This window comes from Sitophilus oryzae, unplaced genomic scaffold (assembly GCF_002938485.1).
Source record: "Sitophilus oryzae breed Bouriz unplaced genomic scaffold, Soryzae_2.0 scaffold_1743_pilon_pilon, whole genome shotgun sequence".
Lineage (NCBI taxonomy): Eukaryota > Metazoa > Arthropoda > Insecta > Coleoptera > Curculionidae > Sitophilus > Sitophilus oryzae.
Window position 1 is genome coordinate 1,409,593 of NW_022146439.1, and position 22,370 is coordinate 1,431,962.

Below are 22,370 nucleotides of genomic sequence, written 5' to 3' on the forward strand. Positions count from 1 at the left end.
ACATATTTTTTCGGCGTTTTCCAAAATGTCTTGGCTCTTGTCCAAAGTATACAAAATATTAGAGACGCTCAACCAACAACCTTATATTATATCCTCTGCAAACTGTTTGCTTGATTTCATAATCGCATGAACGCGAGATTTGATTTTGTTCTATTTTAATACTAACAATGTTGGAGAAATACTGATTAGTTTGTAAATAAAGCTTATAAAATCGTGTTTTTTTGCGTCTTCTACACTCAGATGCAAAAAAACGCAACGGAGAATTTTTTCGTCATGTTTAATAAAGTGTTATATTTTTTTACTTTTAGCCCTATTTTCATGATTTTTTTAGCCAACTGTATATAAATCTACAACTTTAATACGTAAACTCAGTTGTTTAAGTATTAATGTTTTTAAATTTAATTTTTTTTAAGTTTGTTAAAAAAAAGCTCTACATTTTTACAAATTCCTATAAAAACATAACTAATATCATTGAATAATCTTATACTTAAATAAAAAAATAACATATAAACTTTAATAATTGATAATAAACATTATAGGAACTTCAAAAGAGAAAAGAAGTAAGCACAATAAGAAATAGCACTACTACATAAATGCTACAGGGAATTATCCATAAAAAGTAATTCCCATAAAAAGGGATAATAAGGGATTTTTCTCTGTAGTAAGATCTCAGAAATAAAAATGCGTCCAGACTGTTGTCACTCAAAGGAGACCTAATCTTATTGCAAAGTAAACCAGCCGAAAAAAACTTTTTCAAGTTTGACGCTTGTTGGCGGAATTGTTAAATTCATGATCATATGCTTAAAACAAATATCGCCCACGATCTCACCCTTTCTCAAAAAGGCCCATTTCAATTCTAAAAGACAATAAAAGATTTTTAATTATTGTTACCTTGTCCCGAAAGAACCGCGAATTACTTTCAGTTGGTCTCGAAAAGAATACATACGCATATTTTCTATTAAATATTGGATAAAATGAATCAAATAAGAAAACTGATATGGTGCTTACTTGGACCACCCTGTATACCGGGTTTCAGATAAAAAATCGAGATTTGGTATGTTAGTATATGACATAAATTAGGATTGATTGACGTATTCAATTGGTTTTGGTCACTTCCTTTTTCACCGGAAATGTCTACAACTTTTGATTCTTAAATGGCACCCTCGGTATTTTCTTACTTTATTTGATAGAAAATGACATTCTGAATAGAATGACATATCATATGTCAACTTTTGACATTTTCACTTAATAAAAAATCATATTTTAAAATTCAATCTAGAGTGCCATGGCTATGTTAAAAACACTAATTCTTGATCAAGGAGCCTTAGAAAAATAGATTTTATCGTCTAATGTTTTTAGTGTCTTGTCCTGGCTAGTTAGAAAATGCTCAAATCGTATTTTTAATCATATCTCAATTTTTTCAAATGGAACGAGGGTGGTTCACTAGCATATTTGGAAAAATCATTTTTTTACGAATAATTTGATACCACACATTTGGTATTTCGAGTCAAATGTTCGTTACGAACCGCAAGTTATAACCATTAGCGTAACTAGCAATTTATCCTGGGGTGGGCCTGGGGGGGCCCGGCACCCCGGGCATCCCTGTAGTTATGCCAATGGTTATAATTTCAAATAAACTATATGCGAAAATGTCAAAAGTTGACATATGATATGTCATTCTATTCAGAGTGTTATTTTCTTTCCAATAAAGTAAAAAAATACCGAGGGTGCCATTTAAAAATCAAAAGTTGTAGTCATTTCCGGTGAAACAGGAAGTGACCGAAAACAATTGATTACGTCAATCAGTCCTAATTTATGTCATATACTAAAATACCAAATCTCGTTTTTTAACTGAAAAAATAAAAAAGATATAGGGGTGAGCCACTTTTGAGACGCACCCGGTATATACCAAGCAGCATTGGCTATTTGACTATAATTATTAGTTTTGAAGTGGAAACTATTAAAAAATCTGTAACAATTATCATATTACAAAAAAAATCTAGAAAAAGCTAAATTAAAAAAATGTTTATTAGTAAATACCAAAGGTAAATACCGTATGATCGAAAAAAAAAACGGCGTCCAGTTGGCTTGGAAATGACGATCGACGACAGTTCCCATATAATTTTACATTTAAAATGACAGCGATCTTCATTTCATAGCCATCGCTGATGCCGTTTTTATTCGATCATACGGTATTTTATTAAATAAAGAAAGAAATGTAACATTACGAAAAACGAAATATAATATTTAAGAATTTAGAAAAACGTCTGATCAGTATAAATTGTATATATGAAAGCATGCTTCAGTGTTGCTTAATTGTATCTCTAGACGTAGTAACATTTCATACATGTCAATACACAAACTATGTTGCTAAATTACCGACAAAAAGCTATGTGCTAATATTTCCGCTATGCAATGCAATGGTTGTTTTCTAGAAAATACCAATCTATCTTCTGATAATGTAAAATGCATTCGCAGACAGTGGGGGGTACGAAAGCAGAACAGCTCCATCATACTCAACAGATGGAGGTCTCTCCTCTTCTCGCTATGGTACGGACACTACTTCAAAATATGGTCTAGGATCAGAGGCTTTAGGAGGGTCAAAATATGATTCGCTCACCGGAGGATCCAAATATGACTCTTTAACTGGAGGATCAAAATACGATACCTCATCTAAATATGACACGTCATCAAAGTATGACCCCACTTCAAAATATGATACATCTTCGAAATATGATACTTCATCTAAATACGATCCATTGTCATCAAAATATGGACGTGAAGATTCATCAGCTCTGACCTCGAGTTACGCCAGAAAACCACCGCTGGATAAGGGTAACGATACTGATTACACGAGCAGCTACTCCAGAAGATCGATCAGATCTACTGGTTTGGGAGATGACGAGGGCGATACCTACAGTTACTCCAGAAAAATTAGAAGTGGTGTAGGTGATGATGATGGTGATTACACCAGTTCGTACTCCAAAAAATACAGTACTAGTAAAACCATTACCGAAGGAACACCCGGAGATAGTAGCTACTACTCCAAAAGATCCATTCGTGGCACATTAGAAGCGGAAGGTGACAACGACAATTATACCATCAAGAAATCTATTAGGGGTAGTTTAGAAGGACTGGAACCTTCAGACGATGCCTTAAGTTACAGTACCAAACGTTCTCTAGGTTTAGGATCGGAGCTAGGCTCGAAATATTCAAGAAGATCCGTATCTGCTGAAAGTAGCGATCTAGGAAGTAAATATGGTATTAGATCCACTTCTCGAGGAGAAGGTGCCGAAGACACTGAGAAATTAATTTCAAAGTATTCCGGAAAATATTCCGATAAAAAAGGAGCTGATGATGAAGAGGAAGATGTGTATGCCAAATTTTCAAAGAAATACTCTAGAGCTAGTTCGACGGAGAGTAAACCTAGTGCAGACGAAGAGGTTACTCCGAGGTACTCTCGAAGAATCTCGAGAAAGGAATCTATCGAACCTAAAGCTGATCCGGAAGATGATCCGTACGAGCGATATGCTCGAAAATATTTGCGCAAAGAAGAATCATCTGAATCAAAATCATATTCCTCCAAGAGGGATTTGGATGAAGACGCCTACTCCAAATATTCCAAAAAATATTCTAGAGGAGAATCAACAGACCGATCGCCAAGAATCGAGATTGGTGAGTTAATATTCTAATTTTGAATTTCTATTTACAAAATTATTAAATGAGGGATATTAAATTAATAATATAGTACTATATTTTATTACGAAAACATTACACATTTTCTCACTATATACATAACACAGTCATGTCTATTATGAGTTTTTTTGGTTGTAATGTCCTGTATTAGTTTTACTTGCTAAATGTGAGTTTGACATATACAGTTTTAGTGGTGTTTTATTTGATTTTTATAGAAGTTTTCCAATAAAAATTCTTGTTTATAGAAATATTACTAAAAAGAGTTATAAGTAACCTTGAATTATTTGTCAAAAGTTCTAAAGAAAACAATATAAAGTTCAATTGCTCCTGTCAATTTTTCAAACAAAGGTTTGAAGATTTTTTAACTGACTTTATGTTTTTATGTTTTAAGAATATTTGACTCTACATACACATGTTTGTTATATATTTAAAAAAATTGAAATCGCATTTTAATGCTTTTTTAAAATATTTTAGATGCCTTAAAAAAGATTTACAAAAAAAATCGAAACGTCGGCAAATAAATGATTTAAAAACACTCAGAAATCATTTAATTTTTAATAAAAAAACCTATACCCAAAAAAATCACAATTGAAATATTGAATAAAGGTTTAAGAAAAAGAAAGATATCTAATATCATTTTAGTTATATCATTCAGGTGCTACAAAGATTTTTATCATTGTATCTTCATCTACAGGGTGTTCGAAAAATGAACTACCAAATTTTAGAGGGCGATCCCTTTTCAAAAAATATAAAGAAAAGTTACTACAAACATGGGACCGGAAATTCATAATTTAAAGATACAGGATGCTCAACATTATGCAAAAAATAGTTTTACTGTAATTATCTCAAATACTCTGTAGGCGATTTTCTTTAAATTTGTCTTTTGTTTGTGTAGTAAGAGGTTAGTATAGACCACAGAGCTCAAGTCCAGTGGCAAGTGGCGGCCCAATTATCAAAAATAATTGTAAAACATGTCCGCCACTGCCATTTTTTATAATTCACACTTATAATTTTACTAGCTACGAGTTTCTGTGGCTAGGATATACGTTAAACGATATTATAGTAAAATATTCAATACAGAGTGAAATTATTAATTAATAATATATAGGGTGAGTCTTAAATAAGTGCAAATATTTTTAGGGGTAGTATATCTTGGCTCCAGAAACAGGATTACTAGGTTTTTTCGCGAATTTTTTTTTTAATTTTGTTTTTTTAACATATTCGGAAAATTTGTTAGTATTTAGTTAAACACATAATTTGTTGATAATATGGCAACATAGGTAGTAGATTAAATTTACAAGAAAAAAATCCTGAAAAGATCCAGTTGTTTGCAAAATTTTAGCAAAAAATATTTTTTTTGGAAATTTTCAAACTAAAATAACTCTGTTATTTTGGATTTATTCGAAAAATGGCAAAGAGAAAATATGATTTTAGGGTATAGGGTATGACATTTTAAGACATAAAACAGTTTTTGATTTTTTGTCCTTTCTGTACCTAGTATTTTTGGATTTGTATTAAGTAAGAAAAAAAATAACAGTTTTTAATACAATTACTACTAGTGAAATTAAATTTGCCAAAATAAAATTATTTCTAATGTAAAAAAAGTATATAAATATCTTCAAAATAAAATTAAATCCTATAGCTCAAGAAATTTAGTTGGTCAATAATTGAACTATGATTTTAAGTGATACAAACTACTTAAAAATCAAATAAAACAATTAAAAAATAAAGTCATGTGACATCCAAACCCTACATGTAAAATTATACAGTATTTATGTTCTAGATGAATCTTCGGTAAATGTAAGCAAAGAATCAAGTGCTCTTAACGGTAAAGAAATCAAATCAGAACGTTTGGAATCCAAGCAGTCCAGAGAAGAATCTCACTCCAGGGAATATAAATCCGAATCTTACTCGCGTGAATCTAAAAAGTCCGAAACTTCTGTAGAATCTGAACACCAGGTAAAATCTCAGCTTGTTCTAGAGCAAAGTAGTGTGGCTTCAGCAACGGCTAGCGCTATACAATCCACAGCTTCTATCCTGCTTAGCACAATCGATAACAAATCCTTAGCTGCGATGGAGGACAAACCTTCCATTGTGCAATCGGAGCAAAGCATATCGACTTCCGAAATGTCAACAATGGAAAGAAGAACTTCCGCTTCACAAGCTATAGCTACTGCTATTAGCACTGCATCTACAGAATCGAAAACTCACGTACTTATGTTTACTGGTAATAATTTGCAGGAGTCTCTTTCGACTAGTATGAGGACGGCAAGGGAAAAATCGGCTGAAGAAAAGCTGGAGGAACTGGATGGAAACAGACCTCATTTTATTAAAACAATTAGAGGAACCAGCATAGAGCGTAAGTGTATATTAAATTACTTCTACATTCAACTATACTATTATCTTATCTTATTTGTTCTTTGCATAATTACATAGTATTCTGTGATAGTATTCTTCACATCAACATTATCTTGAGAGCTTTTTGAAATAAAAGCATATCAAATTTCATTAAAAGTATCATATTTCCAGATAAAAATAAATCATACGGTGTATTATTTTTTACTGGTGGGGGGAGCATGTAGTGGTTTTCAAAAAAACAAAAAAATACTTGGGCGTTTTAGTTATTTATAGTGTATGTGCCTTATGTGTTTTTGGTAATGAAGAGCTATTAATCTCGCGGATTACATGGTAGGGGTGGGCATACGAAAGAGTAGATAACGAGAAAAAAATATTCAAGCGTTTTATATATTCAAAAGGGATGTTAAGTGAACCGTAAAGAAGCTCATATTCAAAAAACTGACGCGAAATATATCTATAGTTCGTAATATATATCGTTCGTAAAAATAAAAAACGTAAAAATAAAAATAGAACACGCGCAAGCATATCCAGGTGACGTTTTTGCAACTTTGTGGCTCTCCCTGTTATTTTAGCCTTTACTTTTTTTTCATCCGTCAAGAGAAATTGTGGTTCGAAATCAAAAGTTTATTGTTTTATACAGGGTGTTCCTTAATAACATGCTAATATTGAAGGGAGTGATTCTTAGACCTATTCTAAGAGAAAAACTTTATATGAATGTATGTCCTAAACATCTTAATTTCTGAGATACATTGTGGTAATTTTTTCTTAAAAAAAACTTTTTTTCATAACTATGATATATGTAGATATCTTTATGAAACTTGATATACGTCTTCTATGCATCAAAATACTTGTTTTGGTGTACAAAGTATTTTATTTATTTCAACCATTGCCGTCCATACGGGTTTTACTTTGAATATTTTTGGAGAAAAAAGTGGTACACCACTGACTTCTCTTATAATAAAAATTATTTTCAAATTTTCCATTTCTAAACATTTTTTGTCTCTTGATTTTTTTCGACCGACGCGACGCATAGTTTTAGCTTAAAAAATTAAAGTCAGTTTATTTCAGGTTCAAATCGCTGAAAATATCATGCGGTGACTGTTCTGTGGAAATCATTTCTGCATCGACTGAAAGGAAATTAAGAAATGAAACATTTTTTGTATATCAAAATAAGCATTTTAATGCATGCAAGACGTGTATCAAATATACCATCAGAGATATTTTGAAAAAAAAATAGAAAATTTTACCACCCTCTATCTAAAAAGTTAAGATGTTTAGGACATATATTCATATGAAGTTTTTTTCTTAGAATAGGTCAAAGAATCACATCCTTAAATATCAGCATATCATTAAGGAAGACCCTGTATATTGTTTTATAAACTAATTGCTATGGATGTAACTGACTACCGCAAGCAACAGCTATATATATTCTATTAATTTAAATTGTATTTTTAGACATTGTCAATGATCTATAATTTTTAAGTTAAAGTATATTAAATAATTGAAAGCACTAATCTATTCTACTAATTTCGAGGATCTGGATGAAGCATAAGGGCAAATTTACTTTTCAACCAAAAAATACAGCATTCAAATTATTTAAATATAATTTGGTGTCAATCAGTTTAAAAGAAAGGTGACCTATCATTGTCTGCCTATGTAATGTAAAAGACGTTGAAGAAAAAAATGAATACTGAATAGTGGAACTTTTTGAAGCAGAAAATTTTAACAAAATCAACTAACCAATCGTAAAATGTATTCTTGTCTGGAAATACGATACTTTTGACTTGACGCACCTTTCTCCAACTAATCTTCATTTCTGCTCATATTAACAGCTGGCGAAACGGCACATTTTGAGGTATTGCTCAAGCACAAACCAACCAGTTTTATGTGGTTGAAAGACAGTAAACCTATAAATGGCGACGGTAGCGTAACGGGTAGGATTCAGATGGCCAGCGACCCCAACGGTCAGGAATACAAGTTGACCGTTAAGCAGGTTAAAGACGAAGATGGAGGTATCTACACGGCCGTGGCTCAAAATGAGAAAGCGCACGCATCTTGCTCTGCGCAGCTGGTCGTTCACGAACGTTAGTAGGATCTATATGTCGGATTTTATATATGTCGATTTTTGGATTCGTTGTATTTATTTTACTCGTTATTTGGGTCGATAATTCTCTTCTTCAAAATAATACATTTCTGCATTAAATATAATTCACAGATGTATTATTTTATAATATTGTTAGAATATACAGTGTGATCAAGAAGATTATGCAGTATTTGAACAATAAGGCCCGGTTGTATAGCTTAAACAACTCAAGCTTAATATCAATCGTTAAATACCTAATTTTTAAACTAATTTCAACGATAAGAAGACATTGACCAACCTATTAAAATTTTAAACCTTGTTTACGTCTGAACTCACCTTGAACCGGGTATGTACTACTGGGCCAAGATAATTCTTATGGAAAATATTAAAATTTTGAAATAAAATTAATATGTTAAACTACCATTGTCTTGATTTCTGATTTTCACAACTTCTATGTTTCGGAAAGTTCAGCCCACTGTACTGTTGTTATCAAGCAGATAACTAAAACTGAATATCTTAAGCTACACAATGTATACAACCGTGGAAAAATTATTTACATGCGAAATTGTGCCATCAAGCTGATATTCTTTGTTTGGATAAGCAAATAAATATCTGCCTATTACAAGAAACTTATTGGAATCAGCAAACTTTTTAATATGTGGCCAATTTTTTTGAACACACTGTATATATTAATTGACATTCCTAAATTCAATAACTTGTTTTTATAACACGCATAACGTGCCTGTATACATAATACAACATAATGTACCTATATAAAGCGATAATAATATACAATAACTACAATATGATCGAAAAAAAAACGGTGTCAGCGATGGCTATGAAATGAAGATCGCTGTCATCGATCGTCATTTCCAAGCCAACTGGACGCTGTTTTTTTTCGATTATGGGGTATAATACTACACAGCTACATGATAACTGAACGGCAAAAGAAAACCTAATAGTTTTTAATTATTGTTGTTTTAAGCTAAAACTTTCGGAAAATTAAGTGATAATAAGTTTGCTATTGAATTAAAATCTTACTATACTACAACTATTACTACTGAATCCTTCAAGAAATATTGAAAATAATAAACAATTCACAATATAATTTTTAGAAATAGATTTATGATGAAAACAAAAATTTGCCTTAGTATTTTAATTTATTTAATATCTCTTTTTCTAAAACTTTCATAAAATTGTTGACTTACAACTTACAACAATAAAAGAAATTGTCGCAAATTAATTTTTTGTTTCTAATATTTAACTGAAATGGCGTGAAGTACTTTATGTCAAATACTACCTACAGAAAATAAAAATACATATTTCCCGGTATAATAATATATACTATACTTATTGTTTAATTTTTAAAATTTAATTTATTCCTTGTTCCTAACACTTTTTTACTGGTTATTTACTATATTTGTTCAATAACCCTGTCTTAAAACGATTTTTATGTTTAAAAATACAAAATTAAAAAGGATATAAACATATTGTTGATTTGATCTTTAGTGACCACCGAAGAAAGAGAGGAAAGAGCTAAGAGCGATCATCCTGAATTCCTTGTATCTATGAAAGATGCGGAATTACTGGAAAATACGTTCTGCGATTCATGGTCAAAAAGTTGTAGGAGACGAAAACATTTCAGAATTATGAACATGTTTAATTTATGTCAGTGATGACCGTTATTGATAATTTCGATTCCAAATATCTCGAAAACCATTAGTCGTAGCAATTTTTACCAAGAAAGCTTTTTTACGTAAAAAGCGTCGTAAATGTATATTTTTTTACTCAGTAGTTTTATACAGGTACAGACGAAAAGTTATTACTCTTCAAACCAGTTAAAAAATATGTAGGTGGCGCCCTCTACAAGTAGGAGTCATATTGACATCAAAATCAAATTTCTCGTATCAAGAAACTCCCAGGTACCAATTTTCATCCAAATATTGACGTCATTTCATAAATTATTTGAAAAAAATTGAAATAAAAATGAAACTTCTACACCCTGTATTTCCGAAACTAAGCAATTTAAGACATACATTTATACGAACTTTTTTACTTATTTTTATCTGCAGAATATGCTGCCGAAGTTTCCGGAATACAATTCGGACCACCCTGTATACTATACTTATTGTTTAATTTTTGAAATTTAATTTATTCCTTGTTCCTAACACATTTTTACTGGTTATTTACTATATTTGTTCAATAACCCTGTCTTAAAACGAGTTTTATGTTTAAAAATACAAAAATTAAAAAGGATATAAACATATTGTTGATTTGATCTTTAGTGACCACCGAAGAAAGAGAGGAAAGAGCTAAGAGCGATCATCCTGAATTCCTTGTATCTATGAAAGATGCGGAATTACTGGAAAATACGTATCTGCGATTCATGGTCAAAGTTGTAGGAGAGCCAAACCCAGACATAAGCTTGTAAGTATCATTGTATTTAATATTAAGCAAGGAGTAGAATTTTTTTTCTATTTGTCAGCTTCAAAGATGGCAAGAAAATATCCGAAAATCAGGAACGTATGCAAGTGGTACGTGAACATTCAGATAAAGGTTTCTATGAACTGGTTATTCCTGAGGTTAAAAAGACAGATGCAGGAATATACAAGTGTGTTGCTACGAACAAGTTTGGAGAATCTTCATCTGAGGCAACTGTAACTGTTACAGGTATGGAATAGTGTCAAATGTCGTGTTTAAATTCGATTATCTAATTTATAAAAAAAAATATTATTCACTAGATCTATGATACGAAAAATATCAATCTTTAACTTGATATTCAATTTTCTAATACTCTTACAGGGTAAATCAAAATTATGTTTAATTTGATGTAACTTAACACTCGTCCTTCTATGGAATAATAAATATTTGGATCCAAAAAGTGTAGCTAAACTAATAATAATTAAATATTTTTATAGCCTTCTTCTCCATTTTAATACATTATAATTTATTTCAAAGATAACAAAGAAATCTTCGACGAAATGCCGGAAGGCGAGATTCTTCCACCCGGAGAAAAACCGGACTTCCACTGGAAAAAAGATGGCACGAGCTTCGAACCTGACGAACGTTTTAAAGTTCTGATGGGTGATGACGAAGACTCCTTAGCACTAGTTTTCCAACATGTCCGTCCAGACGATGTGGGCCTCTATACATGCGTTGCTCAAACATCCAGAGGACACATTAGTTGCAGCGCAGAGTTGACAGTTCACGGGACAGTCAACCAATTGTTTAGGGAACCGGAAAAGCCTCAACTAATCATCGAGAAAAAAGAGCCTATTGTCACCGCTGGCAATCAAGCCATGTTGGAGCTTCAGGTAAAAGGATATCCGAAGCCACAAGTCAAGTTTACTCATGACGGGAAACCGGTTGAAGCAGGAACGAAATACAAGTAAGAAATAAAAACTTTGGGTAAATCAAATTGATAATATTGTGTATGATGCTAGATTTTTGTATGAAGATGAAGAGAGTATGTCGTTAGTGATCAAAGATGTTCAATCATCAGACGCTGGAGTTTACAAAATCACTGCCGAAAATGAACTGGGATCGGATACAGCTGAAATGAAATTAACAGTAAAAGGTAAATTTTAAAATACTCTAAAAATAATTTAATGCAGGGTAACTAGCTGTTCCAAAAAATTTATATATAAGTTTTCCTGTTCGAGATTTTAACTTTCTTCTTTTAAAATATATGCATAGTGGGCCAAACTAAAGTTGCAGATTTTTAAATTCAATGCAATATAATTTTTACATAGTATATTTGCCTTTCACTTCCTATTAATGTACTTTATATGATTTTTTTTATATGAATTTTTAGCTTAAAATTGCTACTTGCGCTTTTTAAGTAGAAGTTCTTTATAGCGGTCTTTTCAAAACTAGTCATACAAAAATAGGGTATAATATATTTGGTATACAGGGTGGCGCCTCTCATACGCCGCGGAAGCTCCAAGGATAACGGTAGTTTATATCGAAATGAAATTTTGGCAGCATATGTAGGTTGACTGAAAGCATTTTATAAAATATATAGAATTATATAGGGTGTCACCAAAAAAAATTACACATCAAAGTTGTGTTTTTTCTAATGGAACACCCTATATATTAATTGATTTTCGGATTCTAGGAAAAAAATAAAGGTGAGTTTTATTAAAGAAGCATATACCAAAAATCTAAAGATTTTGACATATTTCACATTTTGTGAAAATGAAGAGTAAATTTTAAATTTCGATAACAGCTACCTAAATTTTAGTTGACCTTGTATAGACTGATATTTAATTACAGTAACCATTGTATGTTAAACCAAATTGAAATTTGACCCGAAAAGTTATACAGGGTGAGACAAAATATGGAATATTAGTCACCTTTAAAAGCAAGTTACTCCTTTATTTTAAATGGAACACCTAGTATATTTTCCGGTGTTCAATAGGGAATTTGTATATCTTCAAAATATTATTAAGGTTGCCTACACCTCAGACATAGATTTTCCCAGATATTTTAATTTTTATGATTTTGCGTCAGTAAATCTTTATTATTTGAAAAAATCTAGGTGGCTGTGTGATATACCTTTTGTTAATTTAACAAAAATAAAAGATTTGTAGAGTAAAATACTCAAGGATAATAAAACGATACACGTTTAAAACATATTTTAATTATTACAGAATTAAAACTAGATATAAACCTATAATTATGCGACAAAAATTAGCTAGATGAAATTAAATGCTCAAAATGCTTCCTTTCTTGTTAACTGCATAAAATGATTATCTTTTCAAAAGGATCTTTCCATTTTAAAAAGCATATGTGGAGTTCTACTTCGAAAAGCAGCTACAATAATTTCTCTCATGTTGTCGACACTAGTTGGTCGAATTTTGTAAACACTGTCTTTAACATATCGCCATAAAAACCCATACTAGATAAAATCAGGAGCATTTAAGTATTCTATTAATTGGTGAATGCAGTGTGCATTCACCAACTAATAGAATCATATCAATTCTCTCTGATGTAGGATAAATTTGCATTTTCGGCAAATTTCTCAGAAATTTTTTGTGTTTTAACTGACATAAAATGATAACTAGTTGTTAAAGTTGAACTAATTGGACAGCTATGTTGAAGTAACGTCAGATATATCACAGCCACCTAGATTTTACCAAATAATAAAGATCTACTCAGGTCAAATCATGAAAATGAAAATATCTAGGAAAATCTTTGTTTTAGGGGTAGGCAACCTTAATAGTATTTTGAAGAGACATGAATTCTCCATTGAATATCGAAATAATATACTGGGTGTTCCATTTAAAATAAGAGAGTAACATGCTTTTAAAGGTGATTAATGTTCAATATTAATTTTGTCTCACCCTGTATAACTTTTTGGATAAAGTTCTAATTTGATTTAAAGCACAATAGTTAATTTAACTACATATTAGGCTATACCGGGTAAATTCCAGTTTAGGTAGCTTTTATTGAAATTTAAAAATTGTTCTTTATTTCTAGAAAATGTTAAATATGTCAAAAACCTTACATTTTAGTCATATACTTCTCTTATAAAACTCACCTTTATTTTTCTCCCAGAATCCTAAAATCAATTAATATATAGAGTGTTCCATTACAAAAAACAAAACTTTGATATTTAATTTTTTTTGGGGACACCCTGTAGAACTCTCTATATTTTTAAAAAGTGCTCTGAATCAACTAATATGCTCACAAAATTACATTTCAATACAAACTGTCGTTCTCCTTGGAGCCTCCGCGGCGTATGAGAGGCGCCACCCTGTATATATAACCTAATCAAAAATCACATATGAGCACAATTATTATCAAGTTTCTGAATCCTTTTGTTACGCTTTATGATTATGTATCGTTAAGCACCAATTCTCTGTTTTTTGAATATTAAACTCATGACTCGTTTTTCTTTTTTTATTAGTATGTTTCTGTCATTAAAAGTTACTTTTCACACTATCTACATTAACTTTTCACAAGATAAATTAGATCTGATCTGCAGGGTGTGTCTTGGCTTTGCACAAAAGCAAGACCAAGAGCAAAACCAACTCTAGCGTTCAATCTGCAAGACCAAGACCAACACAAGACCGACCGGCGACCAGTGCGAGATTTCACGTTTATATGATATAAAAAATTGCTTATTTATTCCAAAATTACTGTTTTAATTTATTGCAAAGACTGTTTTCCAAACTATTAAGCTTCATTCAGAACCTCGCAATTAGTAGAATAAATTATTTTTTTCAATTACATTTTATACTTTTTAGTTTACGATCATTCACAATGTCTAAAATAATCCTATCCAACATAATCAAATCCTAGCAACAGCTTGCGGTTATCAGTTGTATCCATAGAGAAAGCCTAATATTTAGCTTATAAAACAATAAACGTAAAATGTATGTATGTATGTATGTAAAACAATAAACTTTTGATTTCCAAAGGCCAAAATGTCATTTCCCGCAAATTTTGAAGTACACTAATTAGTGGAAAAGTTAAAAGTTTTGATAACTTTTTCTACTAATTGAAAATGACTACTACTAATTTTGACGTTCTGAATTCTTATATTGAAATTAAAGGAACAAACTTGTACTCTAATTGAAACCACTAATTGCGAGGTTCTGAATGAAGCTTAATTGAAAATTATTACCACTAATTTTGAAATTCTTAATGCTTACATTAAAATTAAAGGAACAAATTTATACGCTAATTGGAACCACTAATTTATTCCACTAATTGCGAGGTTCTGAATGAAGCTTTACATAAAATTTTAAAGAATGAAATGCTGAGTCAATATAATAATATAAAAAATAGAAATTTTAGCCAGAAAAATATTTTAATAATTTGCTTCTTTAAAGATGTATTTGCATTAAATTACTAAAAATACGATTTATTTAAGGAATTTCTATGTAAAAAGTGCATCTAGCAAAAATCTATTGAAAAATGCAAGACTTGCCAGAGTCTTGAGCAAGCCTAAGACCAAGACTACGTGTTAACTCCCAGATTAAGACCAAAGGTGCCTTGAGCTTGGTCTAAAAATGATCACTTTAAAACTAAAAAATTAGTTAATACGGATTAGGAATAGAATTAGGAGTACAAGTTTTTCATATAAAACCAAATATATACATTTTTTGCAACAGTGGTAACTCTGTATAGTCCATATTATAATAAATCCATAGTTAACACATACACTTTTTCAGCCAAGCGTATTTTTTATACAGAAGAATACTTTGAAAAAGAAACTCGCACTGTAAAATTAAGGGGTAAAAACACAAAACTACATTTATCTTTCATCCTTGATACTTACGACACACTTTATTATGTGGTTGCACTTGCACTCTACTTGATCCTCTCACAATGACTTAGCCTAATCAAAGTTGTTAAAAATCAAATACATAACACTATTAATTTTTATCAATGACACTTATGTGTATTTTTTTTAAATTACAAATTTACTTCTTAAGATTTTCATGGAAAAACAAATCTGATTGTAAAACACAATTAATGAAGTTTTACTAATGCTGTTCATCATTTCAGTCAATCATTGTCATCAATGAAAGACACCCAAATGATGTGGAATTCATATGGCTAGAATAAAATAAAATGAAGGGTTCAGCATGAAAGCATGATAAGCGCTATTCTACTAATTTTACAGGAGAGCCCTCCCTGTACGGCTGGTTGTTATCAAGTTCTGCCACTGTATATATATTTTTACTAGGCATATATCATAGGATTTAAGAGCCTTATTACCCTGCAGAGTTTATACACTTTGTGAGGACCAGTTAAACTTACTATAATATTGTAAAACCCTAAAATTAAAAAATTGCCGCTTATCCTGGTTTTCACCTGGACTCTCCAAATAATATTAGGCAAAGAAATTGTGAAATGGTTCATGTATATCTTACGATTCTCTTGCAATGATTAACACATATCCAATAATTTTCATTTCTCCGTTAACAATTGGTGTATCAAATGGAATTTCTCGATCTAAATAAATATATCTTTGTAGCTCCACCAAAAATTAAATCGAAAATGGAGGATGTATCTATTCATGCTGATTCTCTGCTTAAGATGACAGTTGAGGTGGAAGGTATTCCAGAACCCAAAGTTCAGTTTTACAAAGATGGTAAAGAAATGAAGGATAGTCAGAGAGTCAAAATAGTCAAGGAAGGTGAAAAGCATAGTATAGTGATTGAAAAATCGGCTCTCTCTGATTCAGGTAAAACATTTTTTTACATTTTCCATTTAATTTGCAATGTTCTTATGTAAGTGTTGGTATGTTTAGCAATTTACAAACCATTTTCAACTATTTCTCTAAATCTGTTCTTATGAAACTTTGTACGCACATTGAGTTTCCCCAACAAAACGACAATACAATCATTTCAATAGTCTCCACGACACTCTATGTACGCTAAAATTCCAACTTAGAAACGCTGCTAAATTTAGAATCGAAAAGCCATAAAAATACCGGGTGCGCCTCGAAAGTAGCTCACCCCTATATTTTTTCTTTATTTTTCCAGATAAAAAAACGATATTTGTTATGTTAGTATATGACATAAATTAGGATTGATTGACGTATTCAATTGTTTTTGGTCACTTCCTGTTTCACCGGAAATGACTACAACTTCTTATTTTTAAGTAGCACCCTCGGTATATTTCTACTTTATTCGATAGAAAATGACACTCTGCGTAGAATGACATATCATATGTCAACTTTTTAAATTTTCGCTTATAAAAAACTCGTATCTTAAATTTCAATCTAGAGTGCTATGGCTGTGCTAAAAACACTAACTAATTAACGTCTAATGTTTTTCGTGTCTTGTCCTGCCCGGTTAAAAGATGCTCAAATCGTATTTTTAATCATATACCAATTTTTTGAACTGGAACAAGGGTGGCTCATTAACATATTTGGAAAAAACATTTTTACGAATAATTTGGTACCATACACTTGGGATTTCGAGTCAAATTGTCATTATGCACCGCATGTTACAATTTGAAATAAACTATGCAAAAATGTCAAAAGTTAACATATGATATGTCGTTCTATTCAGAGTATCATTTCCTATCGAATAAAGTAGAAACATACCGAGGGTGCCATTTAAAAATCAAAAGTAGTCATTTCCTGTGAAACAGGAAGCGACCAAAAACAATTGAATACGTTAATTAATCCTAATTTATGTCACATCAAATCTCGTTTTTTTATATGAAAAAATAAAAAAAGTTACAGGGGTGAGCCACTTTTAAGACGTACCCGGTATAGGCTATTGCACATTCGATTAAATCAGTTTAAATCCTAGGGAGTAAAAAAATAAAGAGAATATATCCATTGAAATATATACTTATCCCAAAACAATTAACTTTGTATTTGAAATAGTAGATAGTAAAAAACTAATATACCTACTGCTTCTATTATGATTGTAATTTTTATGATTTTTAAGGTTCTTATTCTGTGGTGGCCACTAACGAATTGGCACAAGTATCCCAATTCTGGAAACTGGATGTCTACAGCAAACCGAAAATCGTGCAAAAACTCGAAGCAGAAAAAATAGTTTCTCAAGGACAAAATCTCGAATTGAAAGTCAAAATTGAAGCTGAACCAAAACCCCAAATCAAGTGGTACAAAGACGAGGAAGAAGTTCAAGCTAGCGAACATTACGTCATCAAAGAAGACGGTGACGTATACATGTTGAGAATTACAGGAGCTGTTACTACCGATGCTGCAAAATACAAGTTTAAGGCTCTCAATATCCATGGTACTGGCGAGGCAGAAAGTACAGTCTTCGTTAAGAAACCGCCTAAAATTATCAAAGGCCTTCAGGATATGACAGTTACAGAGCGCGACAAAAATGTTACTCTGGATGTCAAAATGGAAGCTTTTCCTCCGCCAGCAGTTAAATGGTAAGAATTCACATACGTCGAAGTCGAAACTTATAATATCTAATCTTTGTGGTAAACACATTTTCACAGTCTTTCGGGAATGTTGCTACAGAAACAAAACAAACATCAAAAATTCGGTTTCTGTAAAAATCCACTGGATTTAGAATTGATTGAGTAAAATTATTTAATGGCTCTTTACTAAACTCCTCTACTGAAAACTCCTTACTGAATCCTAACTACCAAATATGTGATCTATGGAAGATATGCTATTCAAAAAATCTGCAGTTATAACTGTAGATGCTTTATATATCTAAAGAACATTTCCTGCAGACTGGTGTATCACTTAGCATCAATTTGCGCAGATGTCCATAGAGTTGAAAATATATTATGATTATTGTTAATTCCCAGTAGTTAGTTAGTACGTAGAAAAAATCGTGGATATTCGGGAAGGTTCGAAAGGAAACAAATATGTTTTTTGCGACGTTTGGCGACTTTATTGTCGCTTCTTCAGGCACTAAAACATATATTCATTCAAATGCCTACAAACATTCATGGCAAAAAAACCGCGAACACTATAAGACACATACAGACGAACGAACAGATACTTGGGGTATTTTTTGCCCGAAGCACACCGATGCTAGGTTTATGTCGTACTCTGTGCCTGAAGAGGCGACAATAAAGTCGCGAAACGTCGCAAAAAACATAATTGTTTCCTTTCGAACCTTCCCAAACACCCACGATTTTTTCTAAGTTGAAAATATGTTCTATGAAATGAGAGTCATTCAAAAAAACTTCACCTCTTATGCATTTTAATTTTATCTAACATCTTTGCGATAGACAATAACTTGCGTGGATAGGTCCAAAAATATTTAGACATGCTACTTTCTTAGCCAGTCTCTCAGCTTTTTGTTGTCATTACATTGTGGTTGTTCTTTGACCTAGCCCAATGTGATTTTGTTATGACGAGACTCCAAAAGTGTTCGATTTAACTGCGAAAATCAGACTTAACCATCAAAAAGCATTTAACGTTTCAAAGAATATATTCCCACCTTGATATTGGGAAATATAAAGTAAGAAACAATTTAAAATATTTGAGTTCAATTAAAAATTCAATAATAACCCCGAAAAACTATTTTATGGATAATTGTATAGTTTTACATTAGATATGTGCAGGAAAACATTTATTTTATTTTAATATTTATGACTTATAATTTTCAAAATGTTCGAAATGACTTTTCACAATAAAGCCCCTTCTATTAATATTCACACATTATTTTACCGTGTAGGTATTTGGATGAAGTTGAGATTAAAGAAACAAGAGGCGAATTCACCAGAATTGAATCAGATGATGGTGTGAAACTTGTCATCAAAGAAGTAACTAGTGAACTGTCAGGTCAATATACTTGCAAGTTAAGTAACGAATTGGGTGTTGCAGAAACGAGTGCAAAGTTAACAGTTAATTGTAAGTATACTGTATACTTCGAATAACGTTCAAAATATTGAAATATTCTTAGTTAGGGAACCAATAAATTAATAATTTGTCTAATGTAGGTGCTCCAAGATTTGTTAAGCAACTTGAGGACACCATCGTAGAGGAAGGCGCCGAACTCCATCTTGAAGTTGAAGTAGACGCCTGTCCTCCTCCTACAGTAAAATGGTTGAGAAATGGAAGAGAAGTCTCCACTGACGCTCGCATTAAGATAACTAGAGATAAAAAACGATATGAAACTTTACATTTAGCTGTTGACTTAATCAAATATGAAGAACAAGGAGAATATGAAGTCATCGTGACGAACTCTTTGGGAACTGTTAGCAGTAAAAGCTTTGTCACTGTGCACAGTAAGTTTTTTTTAACAGATACAAACTTTAAATCAACAAAAACAATAGATTTACAAAGAATTACACATAACACTTTTAAGGTATAGGTAAGTATAATTTGGTGGCATGACTGTCCCCCGTAGATTTTTCAAAATGTGTCTTATAAGTGGTACATGTGTCTTACCATTAAATTTTTCCCTTATGTGGTGTCGTTATCTACTAACAATTACAGAGGTAACACATACTGACGCTGTAGAAGAATTTGAACCACCACCAAAGGCAGTTAAAATTGAGGAAATAATAGAAGAACCTCAAGTCGCTCAAGAAGCAGAAAAGGATGAAATTGAAGAGAAGCGACCTGAATCGCCGCAGACGCCTAAAGTTGAGGAACCTAAAGAAGCAGCATCTCCCAAGCAAGGTATAACACATTCATTTTTGTTTCCATGTTTTTCAAATGTAATTACCTCCTTAAACAAACAGAAAAAGCTTTAAGGTGCTATGTGTGCGCTTAGAGTGGCTATTTTTAGCATTAGATTTTTCAATGTCTATTATATGTTATCATCTGTGTTCCTCTTTACTGAAAATGATATCTACAATCTACTGTTTCGTTCATTAATATTTTATACCAGTCATTCACTCAATTAAAAAATAGGTAAACTAGCCGAGAAAGGAGAAATTGAGACAAAGCAGGCTAAAATCCAAAAAAGCCCGGAACCAGTTATCGAAGAACCAGCTTCGCCGGAGTTACAGAAAAAGAGGGGTACATTTGCCATTATTGAAGAAGCCGAACACTTTGATGATGTCGACGAAACGCATAAACCTAAAACCCCTACAACTGAAGACGTGCCCAAAAGAAAGTCTAGTCGAGCTAGAACTGTAGAAATCGAAGAAATTGAAGAAGTCGAACAACCCGAGAGCAATATACCAAAATCTCCTGAAGTGGAGAACGTCCAAGTTCCATTCAAGAAAGGAAAATCTGCCAGAAAAGAAAGCATTGAGGTAATTGAAGAAAAACCCGAAGCTAATTTGCCCGAAACTACTGAGACAAAGGCCAGCGTTAAAGTTCCGAAAAAGCCTCTACAACAAACGAAAGATGAAGCTGACGTTGAAGAAACAATTACAAAATACGAGATTCAAAATGATAATAAAGAGCCTAAGAAAAATAAAGCCCAAAAAGCGTCTGTAGAAGAATCTACCATTATAGAGCAAGACCAAAACGAATATGCTTCCAAAAAACAAAAAACCGACGTACTTGACAGACAGGACAGTCAAAAGGCTAAAAGCAAACCAGAAGGTACTTAAACGCTCCTCTCCAGAATGCTCTCCACTAAAACAAACCACTTATGTTATTTTTTGTTATGCACATTTTGACCATTTTTATGTAAAGCTTTAACAAGTACGCTTAGCTGATTCTAACTGTTCAGGTAAGTTTAGATAATCGTTGTGACAAACAGGTAAGTTCTCAGCACTTACAACACATGCACAATAAAAAATATAACACTTTAACATACACTATATAGCTGCAGATATGAGAAACATTCACCAATATTTTAACACGCATAGTTTTTTTAGATAACATCACCAAAGACTGTAAGCCAAAAGCAATTTTTATACTGGTATAATTAGTAGTTATATTACTGAAAATGAATTGGTTTTACTCAGTTAATTCATTAATATATAAAGAGGTATCATAATATCAATTTTATATACAGGGTATCAAAAAATAGTGTATTTTTCGGTGGTTGATTCTACAGATCAAAATAAGACAAATAGTTCCTATGAACATATGCCCTAAATTGATTCCCGAAAAAGTTACAACCCTCGAAAGGGTAAATAAAAATAATATATTTTGTTTAATTTTAAAACATAGTAAAAAAAAGTCTTGAAACATAGTACTCAACACATATTTTAATGCCAAAGCAAATTGTGATGGTGAAAAATTCCATAACAGCCCTGAAAAGGCACTTTCCATTGAATGTAGATAGTACTACTGGTTGTACTTCTTTTCTCCTTATAGATACAATAATTTCAACAAATGGCGTAAAAAACTAATAGTCATTTATACGCCAAAAAAATAAAATGTATAGAAATTATAAATTTATTAATATCATGATTTCGCTCATACTAAAATCGATGCATCGGAATCTTTAAACACAAATATCTTGAAAACCGTTCACCGTTTCGAACTAAACGAAGAGCCCCTCTCAGGGTTGTTACGGAATTTTACACTATAGCGATTCGCTTTGGCATTAAAATGTCTGTAAGAATATCAAATTTCAAGAAAGACGGTTTACAAATAATGTTAACAAGAAACAAAATATATTATTTTTATTCATACTTTCTTTCGAGCTCTGTAACTTCCTCGGGAAGCATTTTAAGGCATATGTTCGTAGTAACTTTTGTTCTATTTTGATCCGTACAATCAAGTTAGATCACTATTTTTTTGACACCCTGTATATTTAAAAAAATGCAAAATGGATAAATCTTAAAATTAATTATAAGCAAATATTTTTTAAAACTAAACTAGTCTCAAATTCAATTCTCTAAAATATTTATG

The 22,370-nt window shown here is 31.7% G+C and overlaps 1 protein-coding gene across 1 annotated transcript in view; it reads left to right on the plus strand.

Annotated features, from left to right (window-relative positions):
• The window catches only part of LOC115881853 (obscurin-like), a gene marked incomplete at its 3' end in the record, with an annotated part of 111,437 nt that overhangs the window by 80,108 nt on the left and 8,959 nt on the right, over positions 1 to 22,370 (plus strand). The window contains 15 exon segments of the mRNA XM_030899551.1: positions 2,479 to 3,675; positions 5,480 to 5,655; positions 5,938 to 6,055; positions 9,647 to 9,703; positions 10,480 to 10,564; positions 10,623 to 10,807; positions 11,096 to 11,525; positions 11,581 to 11,714; positions 15,319 to 15,381; positions 16,128 to 16,337; positions 17,557 to 18,016; positions 19,282 to 19,457; positions 19,547 to 19,834; positions 20,046 to 20,231; positions 20,466 to 21,107. Of these exon segments, the coding sequence (XP_030755411.1) occupies positions 2,479 to 3,675; positions 5,480 to 5,655; positions 5,938 to 6,055; positions 9,647 to 9,703; positions 10,480 to 10,564; positions 10,623 to 10,807; positions 11,096 to 11,525; positions 11,581 to 11,714; positions 15,319 to 15,381; positions 16,128 to 16,337; positions 17,557 to 18,016; positions 19,282 to 19,457; positions 19,547 to 19,834; positions 20,046 to 20,231; positions 20,466 to 21,107 (4,407 nt within the window).